The sequence below is a fragment of the Pleuronectes platessa genome, chromosome 9 (assembly GCF_947347685.1).
Source record: "Pleuronectes platessa chromosome 9, fPlePla1.1, whole genome shotgun sequence".
Lineage (NCBI taxonomy): Eukaryota > Metazoa > Chordata > Actinopteri > Pleuronectiformes > Pleuronectidae > Pleuronectes > Pleuronectes platessa.
In genome coordinates this window covers 4,785,796-4,800,456 of record NC_070634.1, presented here as the reverse complement: position 1 = coordinate 4,800,456, position 14,661 = coordinate 4,785,796, and the positions used below count along the sequence as shown (strand labels likewise).

At 40.3% G+C, this 14,661-nt stretch overlaps 1 protein-coding gene across 6 annotated transcripts in view; it reads right to left on the bottom strand.

Moving 5' to 3' along the window:
* evi5b (ecotropic viral integration site 5b) overlaps positions 1-14,661 on the bottom strand; it is a 38,224-nt gene that overhangs the window by 18,369 nt on the left and 5,194 nt on the right. For 5 of the 6 annotated variants that reach the window (XM_053429788.1, XM_053429785.1, XM_053429789.1 and 2 more), the window contains 10 exons: positions 11,900-12,132; positions 6,339-6,528; positions 3,448-3,672; positions 3,182-3,256; positions 2,933-3,058; positions 2,701-2,844; positions 1,850-1,939; positions 1,454-1,551; positions 795-855; positions 653-706 (listed from right to left, as the gene is read on the bottom strand). In XM_053429788.1, the coding sequence (XP_053285763.1) occupies positions 653-706; positions 795-855; positions 1,454-1,551; positions 1,850-1,939; positions 2,701-2,844; positions 2,933-3,058; positions 3,182-3,256; positions 3,448-3,672; positions 6,339-6,528; positions 11,900-12,051 (1,215 nt within the window). In that variant the 5' untranslated portion in view covers positions 12,052-12,132. Of the gene's footprint in view, positions 1-652; positions 707-794; positions 856-1,453; positions 1,552-1,849; positions 1,940-2,700; positions 2,845-2,932; positions 3,059-3,181; positions 3,257-3,447; positions 3,673-6,338; positions 6,529-9,692; positions 9,851-11,899; positions 12,133-14,661 lie in introns of those variants that run through there. The other variant, XM_053429790.1, reaches the window with a different exon arrangement.

Genomic DNA, 14,661 nt, shown 5'->3' with positions numbered 1-14,661 from the left:
AAAGCTTTCACTTGTTTCAGTTTGAATTAGAGGTAATAAGGTCCTGTGAGTTAAGTGACAGAGTCACATCAGAGAGCGGCAGCCTCGAGCTGGTTGTAAATAACAGACTGGTTCAGACCACAGCATTCCTACCCGCAGGCAAACTGTGAGTAGCAGACCCCCCCACTCTCCATGGCAGACCTCATGCATGGTGCCTTTAGCTGGCAGCAGTCGTGCTCATTCAGAGACTCAAAAAGGTGCAGGATGATACAACGGTGCAACTTGCATGCATGCAGTGCTTCGTATCGACTTGAACAACGTCAAGTTGCCACTGTCACATTCCAAACAGACTTGTCAGTTAGTCGTGTCTGGTTAATTTTAGATTTCCACTACATGAGGTTATTTGAGCCACACAGAAAGTCACCATGAAACTAAGACAACCTGAAGTACAAAATCCAGCTTCCGTTTGTTAAAAAGAACCATTCCAGTCAATAATGGTTGATCACGGACAACTTTCAACTTGAGCAGCCAATTAGTGAAAGACAAGACTGCGTCATTAGGAGGAGATGCATGATGTTTGTGCGTAAACAGCTGGATGGGTTAATGTAATGTTGATGAGCACGGAGCAGTGTTGGGTTTGATTTGTTGACGATTAGCTGGGAAAAACACTCACTTTCTCAAGTGTGTCTATCCTCTGCTTCAGGAGCCTGTTCTCTGTCCGCAGCCTCTGTACAACAAGGAATTGCAAAGTCAGAAAAAGAGCTTGGCTGACATTTCTGAATCATAGTTCAACGTATTCAACTATCTGTCATCACCTTTATCTCCACCTGCTCCTCCATTTCTTTAGATTTGATTGTAGTGTATTCTTTCTCTAACCTGAAATAGAGATTTGTTGAAGTGCCACTTATCAAATCAAAGCTTAATAAAAAGGTGTTTTATTCAGGCTTAGGTGCTAAAGATTGCATTCATATCATAAATCACACAAATATATACACATTTCAATTTATTTATACGTTTCCAATGATGAGTAACTTGGAGAAGCTTGCTAAAATCTTAATTTGGTGAAGAACAACGTTTCCAGTAGTATTTACTTGAAGCTTCAACTTCCTTGGGGACAGATTGCACATATTCTCATATTGTATCCTATTGTATTTCTACATCTTTTAATAGAGCTTTAACTTGTGATTAAGTTCTTGAGCTTTAAGTTATTGTCTTTTTCTTTCTCCTTATACTCACAAAACGGCTCTTTCAACTGCTTTCTCTTTCCCTAGAAATTGCATTGCTTCTAACTATGTTGTAACAAATATAATGTTTATAGGTTATGTCATCTTACTTGCTTATTTTAACTTAAGAGATGGAAACTGAGTGAAATGAACCCCCAGACTGCTGTATTCAATTCAATGATTATGAGCAAAAAATAAATACACAAAGCAAAAGCAGTGATATGTTATGTGGACATGGGAGTTGAGCTTACTTTTTCATCTTCTTGGCATTGTACTTGACTTGATAAGCAGCCTGGATGACCTTATCTGGGCCGCTGTCAAGCTGGTTTGGGATAATTCTCTGAAAGTGCTGGTGCACAGTAAGAAAACAGAGTCTGGGTGAGTTGCACACACACACACAAACACACACACACCCATAAACCAACCTCGTCCAATCATTTCAGCACAGTGGTGTCTTAGTCAGATGTTTCTCTGACCTCAAAGCACTCTTTCAAATTGCAGCGTGTGCACAGGTACATGTTGGGAGGGGATGTGTATCAATTAACTGGGTGTGGTGGAGGTTCCTCCCAGGAGGCTGCAGTACACTTTGCACCAGAAACCTGAGCTGCTTGACTGACGTGTCAAATGGAGATTACAGTGATATTTACCTGTAACATTCCCTCCATGTCGAGCTGGATGAGTTCGGTCTGGTTCATCTGGAGGATGGCCAGTCCCACACGGAAAACTATCTCCAGACCCTGAGGAGAGAGAAAAACCACCAGTCACTAAGAATCCCTTTTAGAAAGCCCTTATGTGTGGCTGACGTGCTGTGAAAATGGATTATAAAAACAGACTGAAAATGAAAAATGTAAATGAAAAGGGGTGTCAAGACCATGATGAAACAACTCTCAGTAACTATATAGTATGAACTGTTGTTTCTCTTTTGTTCAACAGGTGGTGCTACTGGATAACAAGACAGTCAACCTCAGTGTAAGTACACACAGGATATTGTTCCACCGAGAAAAGCTACAGCTCCTTTTTTTCTCTATTAGGTATTTTATCTCCTATTCCATACCACATTTAATATTTTCTATCTTAGATTTACAGATTCCTTTACAAGGGGTAACAATATTTATATGATCTTATAGATTAAAAACGTTTGACACAAACATGTTTATAAAAAACTATTCCAACAATTTGACAACCCTGAACACAAACTACATAAATAACAATAACATCAGCTCACTTCAGAGACATACATATCCAGTCCAATACACATCAAAGAAGGCCCATATTATATAACTATTAACTAGTTCCTCAGTTATCAGTACCTTGTTCCCAAATTGCTTCCATTAGTAGTGCCCACCTTTCTGTAAACACTTCCCTCCGTTTTCTTACCAGATATGCTATTCTTTCCATTGTATACATATTTCTTAGAATGATCATTCACTCAACATGGATGGGGGGTACTTTTTAAGCAACTGTCTGGCACTGTAAGCTATGTTTCCTTTTAACTGACCTCACACATGAAGATATCAAAGATTCTTGTGGCAACAGGCAGAGGGAAGGACGTGAGAAAGATGGTGAGGAACCAAGAAGACGCATACATGGAGGTGTGAAAGCTTTGAGCCTGGAAATGCATATGCAGCTCTGGAAGTTGCTCCTGCAGGGGAGAAAAACAAAATCATACAGATTCACGTCATTACTCCTGCACATGACTACATGTCTGACTACGAGTCCAAGGTGCCTACCTGGATCATGCACTCAAACTGGTACATACAGAGTCCCAGCTCCGCCATGGTGGGCTTGAAGAGCTCTCGTAATCTGTAGTCTTGCATCAACTTCACAAACACACAGAAAGCCTCTTCCTCTGGCATCTAGGAAAATAACAGCATGACATCAAACCTCCAAATCTGTCTTGTTGTTCAGTCAGAAGCATATTTGTTGGGAGCTGGTGAGTCAGAGTGTTTTTGTGCATGTGGTGAAGATGGGATTATTACCTGCATGAGTAGCAGTCCGACAATGAATGCACTACCTTGACAATATCCGACCTCCCGGTCCACCAGAGAATATGCCTAAATTGACAGGAAGGAGCTTTGGATGAGTCTCAGTGATGGTTACAGGAGCACATGGGTCTAGAGTAGACTAAACCCACTTACAGATTTACCCCTGAAAGTGCTGTTCACACCAAATACCTCTTTGTGTAGTCTGTATTAACAGTTTCTCTGCACAAAGTCAGGCTCCTCAGACACAAATCAAGGCTTACCTTCATGACATTGAAGAGCACTTCCTGACCCGAGCTGTCCTTCTCCTTGAAGAAATCATGTTCAGGATAAGTGCGAGCGATGTCTCTGCGAATCAGCTTCTCGCAGGGCGACGTCATTTTCAGGAGTTCAGAGTACTGATCTTTGATGGGCATACTTTGGGCGTTGCACAGCAGCTGCCACACTATTGCCCGAAAGTGGTGAGGAATCCCTTTTCTGACAAGATCCTTTTGGAAAAAGAAAACACACTTTTGATATGAATTTAACCAATCACTTAAATTTGATCCAGTTAGTTTTAGTTTCCCATTGCAAGTTAGGGAACAGATTAAAGAAGTTGTATGACATATACATCCTGTCATCATCCCCTACGTGGGCTCTGTCGACCTTTAATTGACACTGATTGGTTTGTAGATAGGCATGTGTCTGACATCAGTCAATTCAGCTACTGGATTTAAACCAATGCCATAAAGTGGATAAAAAAAGCATTTTTTTCATTTGGTTCGACTGGTTCACTTTCCTAATTTAATTGCAACTCATGGTTTTACTACTAACAAAATAAAAGTCCTTGTTCAAACATCATATTAATATCATATCATCAGAGGCAAAGACCACAAGCAATCCTGTTTGTACTTCTTCTTCTGCTATTGTGTAATGCAAATGCAACTTCCTGTAATTGGTCTAAAAGTCTGAACTATCCAAAGCATTTTCAAACTGCAAACTATCCAAACCACGGTAAAAGATAGAAGGATTTTGAATGGGCATTTGTGGACATGTAGACAACAGAAACTGTGAATGGAAAATGTGGACAAAAGAGTAAGGTGGAGGAAAACAGACCATCTTATAATTATATAATTTCCACCCCCAGACAATATTTTGCTGGTGAGGCATTTACCTACAGTGATGTGTTTCCATGTATTACTGCCAACACAATTTGATTAGGCAATTTCCGTTGCTGACAGGGAACACTGGTTTTCCTGCTGCAATGGTAGTGTGCACGGCTGTGTGTGCGTGTGTATGTGAGCATCTGGCCAGACCAGGGTGCCTCTGGAGCAGAGGTCCACCCACAAAGGCTTTCAGCAAGGAATCCCTCTACCCACTCAGAGATCAGACAAGACAAACCAAGCTTTGTACTGGAACAAACCCCTGTCTCATATCTTGACTATTTGTGAACAAAAGCAGCGTTCGGAGCAACAACTTTAATCAGCCTTATTTTTTTAATTCCGACCAACACTTGACAGGCTCTAACACAGGTAGATATAAAGATATTAATGTATCTGATAAGTGCAACATTTAACCAGATTAACACTAAACTAAGCTTATTTCTCTTGAGCAGTAGTATGCTTTGATGAAATATCAACTACTGACAACATTGAACACATCAGGGATTTTGCTGACAAGCAAAGAAAACTTGAGATTCCTTCCTTAATGCTACAGAAAAAGGGTCACTCTGTAAACCAAAGGGAAGAAAACCCAGAATGTGTAGAGGCCTCTGCAGTTATGATTCATATTGCAGGCTGGTTGCAACCATCTGGTCATTACTACTTCTGTTAATTTTCATGACAGCCAACACCCATGCATGCTCATACTTCCCCATTTACACACGCAGTGACAAGATATACAATTACCCTGCCAATGCGGAAGAAATGGGTCCTCCCATCCTATTTGCATATTAACTTTATCAACAGGCTCATGCAACGGCAACTACATGAACATTTTTATTGTGATAATTATTCAATAACTTCACTCTAATACTGTGTATATAAATCAGGTTTCATATTAAGGGTCTCCAGTTGGTTATACTACAATACTTAGTTGGAAAAAATGTGATTTTGCATAATTTTTATAGATGAAAATTATTCAATAACTTCAATCTACTGCTGTGTATCTGGACCCTAGATGTGTAATGTAATTTTGGTGAGAATACACAGTATAACAATGAATTTATTGAATATTTTTGTAACATCTCTTTTCGTTGTTGCACTTTGTAGTGCACTTGTCTCACAGCCGGCTGCACATAGAGACCAATGTTATGTGTCCAGTTTGGAGGACAACTCATATTTATGAAAACTGGCTTCCTATTCCGATCTGAGCAAGTTTTTTTGGGGTTAAATGAATAACGAAATAATGACTTGTTTTTTGATTGAATATGAAAAGAACAACTGATACACGGATTAAGGACATCAACACTTCAAACTTTTACACCGAACAGTTGAGCATCGTGAAGGTTCCCTGCTAAGTCACTAGTGTGACTTATGGCTCTTATCACATGATCCAACACAGTGTTGAAAGGGTTTTTCTGTTTTTCTGGTCACTGTGTTTACTCAAAATTCCATTGTGCATGTGCACTTTAAATCAGACTACAACTAACAGTGACTGGCCACAGGGTTATCATAAGACTTCAGAAAGTAACTGTAGAAACAAGGAACCTAAAATTAGCTTCAAATGTCAGGAACTCAAATAACAAGTGAAAGGACAACAACAAACGTTCACCAAGTAAACATTCAAACAGATAATGCAATTGTAACATTCATGCCAGAGCTTGATACAAATGCCCGCTAGGCACGTGTGTATCACAGGAAAGATGGTGTAGCCTAGATTTGAATGTTTAAAGCCCTTTCATTCCAGAAAGAGTATCATGGGAGCTCCTGTGTCTCTTAGTGACCTTGAATAACGGTTTCTTGTCAAATAGGCACTTGTGAAAAGGGCAGACAAATATGAGGGTCTAAATTGAGATTATGAAACGATAGCTCCAGTGCTTTAACCGTCCTCTTGAGCAGTCAGGTCAAATGTGTCACAGTAAGCTCCTAATGCAGCCGTGTCACAGTAAGCTCTTAAGCAGGTCTGGAACAGGCTCAGCAGCCTCTCCACAGGTAGTCATTTGCACTGGCCTCACCTTCAGCTGCTTCTCCTTCTTCTTGCGCACATCCTCCCACTCATTGACAATTCTTCCCCACAGAATCCACGAGTCCTCCTCCAGGTGGGAGAGGTTAGAGGAGGCGGAGGAGCTGGACACCAGGGAGGACCCACTGTTCCGCCTGGAGCCGTTCATTGAGCGCAGCGACTTGCTGTCTGTCTCCAACAACCTGTGGTGAGGGAAAGAGGTTGAATGTTAACTTTTCAAAACGTGTTCAGACACAACAACATTTCTACTGAGGTCCATTAACGAGAAGCAATTGATATAAATCATTTAGCTAAACCTAATTGATAACACTCTCCGCACTGACAAAGATAAAACAATTTTAGATCCTTTAATGATCCTTCAACAGAGTATAAGGTCTACCTAAAAGGGGGGGGGGGGACAGAGATTTCGAGAATCAAGTCCCAATATTAGGAGCAAAAAATAGCAAATTCAAGGAGATATTTCCTAAAACTTTTACCACGTGCGATCCTGTGGTGGTCATAAAGAGGTGGCAATATAAAAATATGACCATTTCATAATCAGTTAAAAACTCTATGTAGCGGCTTAATTGAGTCCAATTATAATTTTTTTGCTAATATTTGTCAATACTTCCGCTCTCTCCTTTGCATGACACCAGCTTTCAGCTAACCGCACGCACGCACGCACACACGTACGCACGCACGCACGCACGCACGATGATGTTATCATCACAAATTACAATAATTATGGAATTCCTTGTTAAAAAAAAAAAGTAATGATTTACGATATGTCTTCCCCTCATCTCAATATCTCAACCTCAGTGAAGAAGTTAAGCTAAATTTAAGCAAAAACAAGCTTTACTTCACCAGACGCACAGATGTACAAGCAGAGTATAGGAGTGTTAATTTGAGTCCTTGAAATCTGCCACATCCTGAATCATTGCCAGACAATTTGCGAGCTACAACTGAGACAAGCAGACGAACCCCATCCAGAATTAAGATTCAAAGCTGCCCACATTTCTAAAGCCGGGCTAAAAATGAAACACCTTGAACTGCATAACATCTTTATGACTGTAAACAAACCTACTGTATAACATTAACTGGCTGTCAGAGCCTGAGAATTAACTCAGTTGCAATTAATTCCTCTTTCCAGAAGAGTCAAGTGTAGAAATCACACTTAATAAACCAAAACACCATCGCTGCTGGTCTGGAACTGTATAACAGGCCTATTCAAATGCAGGCCACATGCAAACCAGAAGCAACCTCCAAGTGGCCCATGCCGTGGTCTCGCAAGAAATGCAGAGAAAAACAGAGAGCCTAAATTCTGAAATTCCTACTATAGTAACGACCGTGATTGCAACATTTCGTGTAGCCTGCATTGCATTTTCCGATGCAATGCAGTGGAAATTCATAGTCAAACTTGTTGAAATGTAATCATCTGTTACCATGGTACAGGAGCTTTTCACTAATGGGCCTGCAAAGTTTGGGACTGATGTCAACGTACACCACTTCACTAACGTTAAGAAAGTAGCAATCACAGTGCTCAGTATGTTTGGGTCAACATACATGAATTCAATAAAAAGCAGCTCTGGTTGCTTCCTGACTGACTCTCCACCAATGTCTTCGGATGCAATGTCATCTTAGGAATCAAAGGTCACTGCTCTTGTTCAGAGCAAAAAATGTTTAAACGATGTGCAAGCTCACATTATCGAGATAATGAAGATCCATGCGCCACGCATTCACGCTCTGTATATCTATATATATATTTGGGTGTTTAGATGGAGCCCTGCTGCTCTAAGTGATAAATGAAAGACATTCAGATCATTGACGGATCAGTTTTTCTAATACATTCAGTTGTGTTGGTTTGAAATGTGTCCTCAGGGTAAAATCTGGAGAATTTCCTACAGTGGGAGGTGCTCTGCACAGACATATTCACAACAGTAAAAAATCCTCTGTATTATTTGGACAAGAGGTGGAGAAGCCGGGTGCAGCAAACAGAGGCAGGAAGTGACATGTTGACTTCGAAGATCACGTGATTAACAGCACCTCCAAGTGAGATGCACACGTAGAAGACATCAACAAGATGTCAAGAGAGTTTGTGATGATAAGAGCTGATGATGGGATCTCTGTGTTTACGTCTGCTCCACCCATCACCCGAATAATGTGGAGGATTTGTTGGTGTTGTGGACAACACCAACAGCATCTGGACAGAGAACCTCCAGCAGTATTGTGCATTTGTGAAAGGCAAACTCCGTAGCCAATTCTCCCTGGATTTTGCCCTCAGGTCATGTCTGAAACGGCTCTAGTGACCATCTACAGGCTTATTATAAACAGGGAACTTGATGTAAGGCCCAGAAATCCACCTTTAATCTACAATTCACACAATAACAAACAGGGTGAAACTGACAAATAAAATGACACTCTTGTACTTGGATTGAAAGACTGTACAAAGGGAATGCAAACTCTTCTAATGGAGAGTTGGAACTTATTTATATTCTACTGACAGCAGCTTAAAGTGGCTGAAAAAAAGCTTATCCAGCGGAGGTCAGTAAAATATTTCCTGACTCATTATGTCCATGTTAATTCAGTGTCGCCATCCATCTTCAGCATCTGAAGTGGATGAAAAGCGTGAGCGATGTGTTTTTCAGCAGTTCAGTCTCACATTCTTGCCAGTGTGTCACAGGGATTGCAGACAGAATGACCTGGACAGGGATCAGTGTACAGACAAACCAAGCAGCAACTCCCAGCCTGTGCTGTAGAGAGGAGCTCATGACAGATACACACAAAGGCTCAGACACCTGATCTCGGAAAAAGGCCGGGGCCTCTCTCTCCACTGCAGCCCGTGACATCACCGAGCATGCTCCAAGAATGACTAGGGTTACAGCCAAATTTGGGTCGTGTGGGAGGGAGTAAAATGGAGGGCCAGAGAGAGTAGCCTGCAGAAAGCTTCTGCACTTGTAATCAACTCTGACATGAATAAAAAGGAACATAAACTTCAAGGTATATTTTAGCAGAAATTGTAATTTTTTTCCAAGTATTTGATTTGCCCTTGTATAAGGTTACACTCACTACAGTATCAGCCTGTTCTACAAATTAACCTGGACATTCTCATGCTCAGCTAATAATTCACCAGTAGTCAAACACAAGTCTGAAGCTTGAGGAAAACAACAAAATACCAAAAAACAGAAGAAATTTGCTTAGGTGAAGGAATATTGGCAGCGATTAAATGTCAATCTTGATGAAATCTTGCGCTACAAACAAAGAAGCCAAACAATTAGAAGCACATTCCTCTTCCAAGAGTCTGTCTGTTTTAACATCATGACTTCCATTTGCTGTTTACGACAGAAACATGAAATACAATGAAGCTTACCAAGATAAACTCATGATGTACTCTGCATGTCTCTGGTTTCAAGGAATTCTTGAGTAGTGGCTCGTCTGATTTTCAGATTGAAGCAGTCAGTGTGGGACTTCCTAACCTGTGTAATGATACTGAATGCTTTCCCCTTTATCTGATCTGTAGGGTACAAAGGCCTCACCAAACACACAAGCGCAGTCAGTAAACAGTGTCCTAGAAGAAAGCCAAAGTCCCCCCTACTGTTGACCTGAAAACACATTAAGGTCCAAATTAGAATATTTGTGTGTTTGGTGGCGATGAGCATGTTGCTAGGTTGCAGGGACAAAAATGTTACCTTATAGTAAAATAATTGGGATAATGTCCAAATGAACCCACAGATGTGAGCAAACAGCAGGACATCCTTCGTAGGATTTACCGCGAAAGAATGGGCATGTAGATGACTTTTCAAACATGCAACAGACCACTAAAAAATAAATAATAATACACATATCTCAGGGTGAAAGAGTGACGCCACACACTGACAACCATCTAAAAAGAGCTTTTAGTGATAAGGTCAACATAGGTGTTGATGTTCTGTAAACAAAAACACATGATCTCTGTAGTGCAATTAGTTTTGTCCTGCCTCCTGCCTGCTACACCAGCTCTCACCTGAACACTACAGAGCTTTAAGTGTTGTTTTGAACAGGCCTGAGTGGAGAATCTCCTGCTGAGTTGTTCATGTGGAAAAGGCTAACTTCGGAGAAGGTCCAGACCAAATTGTATAGACATTCTCTGGAGTTCATGTCCAGGGCCCAGCTGTGGCTCTATGTGATGAGGTGGAGGCAGCGGTCAAAGGGCAACTATGACCCCATCTGTTGCGCATATGAAAATCTGCTTAGACCTCATTAAGTTGAAGGTTTTCCATGTTCATTTCCATCCCCTCACTTCTGATGGGGGGAAAAAACCGTACCAGGTGTCCGTTGGCATACCGCACTGGCTGCTGTGGGCGTACCAGTTAATCACCAACCTCTGTATTCAACAAAGCTTTGCTGTCTTCACTTCTGGCTTTGACTGACACAATCCTAAACTCTGAATTGCATGCTGATGCTGGAAACACTGAGCACTAGCCACGGGTGAGAGTCACAACAGAGGAAGAATTTGCAAATTTGGCAAGAGAGCGGAGCTGCGTCATCCTCTAACAGTACTTCAATCTGATGTAACAGACCCAAGTTAACATAGTATCTGATTCATTTTGATGAGGAATCTGCTCAAAAAATTAAAATGTAGTACTATGGGTGGGCCATTATTTAAAAGAAAGTGCCCATTACTGTTAGGCCGTGGGATGAGTCAGTCCAAAACAGGGCTAGGGCCTTATGCAAACAATCAAACCATCATTTACATTTTTTAAAACATCAACAAGAATTGACACACGAAATGAGCTTGGGAACAAAGGGAAGAAACCAGTGACAAAAGGTCACTTCCTCAAAGAACAGCTACAGTTAAATGTATTTAATTTGAAAGACTATTATTACATATTGTCTGTTTGTGTGTAGTTAGTAGTGCAGCTGTGCAGAGCAAAGAAGGCAAGGACAAAATAAATATTCATTAGATAAACCACACGTCAAATGCTAATTAGAGAATTTTGTTAGAGACATGTCAAAATTTGGAATTGTGTAATCATGTTAACAATTTTTTGTAGTATTGATATAATTATTAATGATCATATCAACAGATAACCCATGAAAAGGGTTAAAAAAGCTTTAACTTCTCTGGGAAGTTTAACTTGTTTAGAGTGTGAAGGAAGCTAATGACCGGCACGCATCATCTGACTGCTGCTTACAAGAGCTGCAAATCATGAGGGTGTGGTTTATCATAAATTGTTTCACATGTATAAGCATGAGGGTGAGTATCCATCTCACCTTAAGAGCAGTCTGACCTTCTTCCCTCTGGAAGACTAAGGACCAATTTGAAAAGGGTCAAACATCCATGTCCCGCTCCATCAGCTACGTTGGTTTTCAAAAACTAGTTTATGACAACTCCATATATTGTAAATAAGGTTTTAACTGTTGTAATAATGATATTGCAGATAGTCAGAATGGTGATGATGTTTGCATTGTTGATAACAGGCTATCTGAGAGGAACTACACTACACAGACCGGCCCTCTGTCCTCTTCCACCCTTTTTTTTACCACCAACACTGTTAAGTTGACAGCAAGGAGCAGCTTAGGACACCGGCTGCTTACCTGTTTTGCTCCTCCAGCTTGGCGAGCAGTTCCTCCTCATCGGGACTGAGTAGTGCTGGCGACAACGGTGACAGGGCAGGCGAGGACAGAGACGTAGAGGAGGATGTAGCAGTGGTCGGCAGGGACGTGGGTGTGGCCACCTGGCTAGCCATCTGACTGACCGTGTGGGACACCGAGTTCTTCACCCATGAGAGAGTAGAACTCAGCTTACCAGCAACCTTGTCTGTCGCCACCTGCAGAGGATAAAGAATACCTACTAACTCAGTAACAACATCCCCGTAATGAGACTTTTCATTTTTGGTAGTTCGCTAAAATAAATATTCCCCAGCCGCTTCAAAAGGAAAACTTTTATGAATTATACAATATATATCACACCACACTGTCCCAGAACCTAATAATATTTAGTGCTGATTTGGTCACATGAGAAACCTATGAAACCAAAATTGTATGTGTCCCAGATCCAGATTGAGGGAGACATCAGTTGAACAAGTTTGAACTTTTTGTGAGGGCTGTACATTTTACTGGATATATCTCCTTAATGTATAGCTCCCACTAATAGTTTGTTAACTTTTTTTTTCAGCTCCATGTTTATCTAAACAGATAATCCTTCAGACATGGCTGGTCATTGTGTCTTCAGCTCACCAAGCCACCAGTTTATAACATATGCAACCACAACAAAACATTTGATGCAACTTTGAGTAATTCCTAACTTCGGCCTGCTGCCACAGGCTGGACTTCACTCAGCCTCACATGTTTAAATATGTTCAACATGTGCCACTGCTTGTCTCTGTTGGTTTGATTTCATGATCTTCAGACGCAGGAGAAAAAAGAAACTGTCACAGAAACGCTGGAGAATCACTGGTTGATCCAGAAATGAAAAGTTTTAATTTGTTGAACTGGTCCAGAGTTCTTTTGCCTGAAAATCTTTAAGAAATGTCTCATTGTTGTTAAATGTAACAACAATGCTCATATCTCCCTTAATTGAGACTCATAAAAGTTTGGTTTCACAGGTATTCTCAAGTGACCAAATTTCCACAATGACCGCCTCAGTCTAGAGTGTGTCTCTGTGACTGCTAGAATTTAGAGACAAAGTGGTGAAAGTAAAAGCTGAGTAAGAACTGAATCACTGTTATTCTGACAATTCATTTAATTTAAAGTTAAATTATTTTGTGTTGAACAGTGTTATTTTTCATAGCGCTTGTAATTTTTCCTATTCTATTGAGGAAGAGCTCCTTGTGTACAACAGGCTACGACTCCAGAATGAGCCTCAGTGCATTCTGGTACCAAGCTACAGTTACTTCCTAATGTAAACTGACACGTACAAGGTTCAAGGTTTTATATTTCACAGGGTACTGCTGAAAACCGCATGAAAACAGTAGCATACTTTGAGCTCTGTAGTTGCCAATGTACACTGATTAAATACCTGTTGCATAATATTGATGTTTATTTTCTTTCTAAACAAGTAGAAACTACCCCCATATTGCACATCTGTCAGAAAATCTTCTATGTGTCCCTACCTGCTATTCTAAAAAGTCCAAACTCATTGGCTGTGCAATGCCAACATACTGCATACGAATCATGCATGTCAAAAAAATCTAGCAGCTTTAAACATTAGCACGTTCCTGAATGTAAACTACTGTTTTGAACCTTCAAACCGGTTTCTAGTCACACTGCCCAGTGGTCATATGATGACCATACTGTCAGGAGGGTTCAAAGTGCTCCACAAAGGATCTGCCTTATTTTCTATCTTTAAGTCTCCAGCTGAAAATCAGCGTTCCTTGCAACAGAAGGTGAAGTTTTGTACTCAGCAGAACGAAATTCACCTGAGGGGCGAATCTTTTTAATAGTATCGCATTTGTTTTCACACCATGCAGCAAGATGGCTACAGAGGGCTGAAGACAAAAACGGAAAGAAGCAGAAAAGAACAGAAAGGAGATGGAGGATAAGACGTAGTAAATGTGGTGTCAGGAAAGTTTGACAGACTTAAAATATGCTAGCTAGGCTTTTTTTACCCTGCTGTGTGCTCATAGACATGCTTAGTGACTGTGCAGTTACCAGAAACATAACTATCACTATGAAGTAATGTGACGTTAATGTGTGGTAGACAATATTTCCAATAATGAAGAGATAGGACTCGATAAGTCCACTTCATTCCTACTCTTATCGGACATAAAATGTAGTATTGTGATATGTTCTGTGGTTTTTCTCTCTTGTCTAAAATGCCAGAATAAATGTTATATTTAATTTTAATTTAGCCATAAAAATGTGTCTATGAATTCATAACATTACAAACTTCACTATAACAGATTATATTATTAATCTATTCTATTATAAGTTTGGAATATGACATTCAGACATTTAAAAATGTACTGTAGAGAAGCATACAACACACAAATATGTTCTCATTTATGCATCATAAAAGCAATATAGTATCTTACAATACACATGTTATGATGTGGGGATTGCCTGTGAAATGGAGCGAAACAGGAAGTTGGTACGCTTAACTTTTCGTGTTCTCATAACAACACCCTGTTCCTGTCAAGGTGGTGGGCCTTATTTACTGCCCTTCATCCACATTATAAGCACAAAACTAACACATTCACAAACTATAGACCCAAGAGAGTGACTGCAATAGGACGGATGGATGTTGCCACAATACAAGGCAAAGTTCAACTTTCAGAAAAAACATACTAGGAGCAACAAAAAATAAAAGTTTGTAAAATTTGTATATTTATATAAAAAATTTAATAAACTTAAAATAA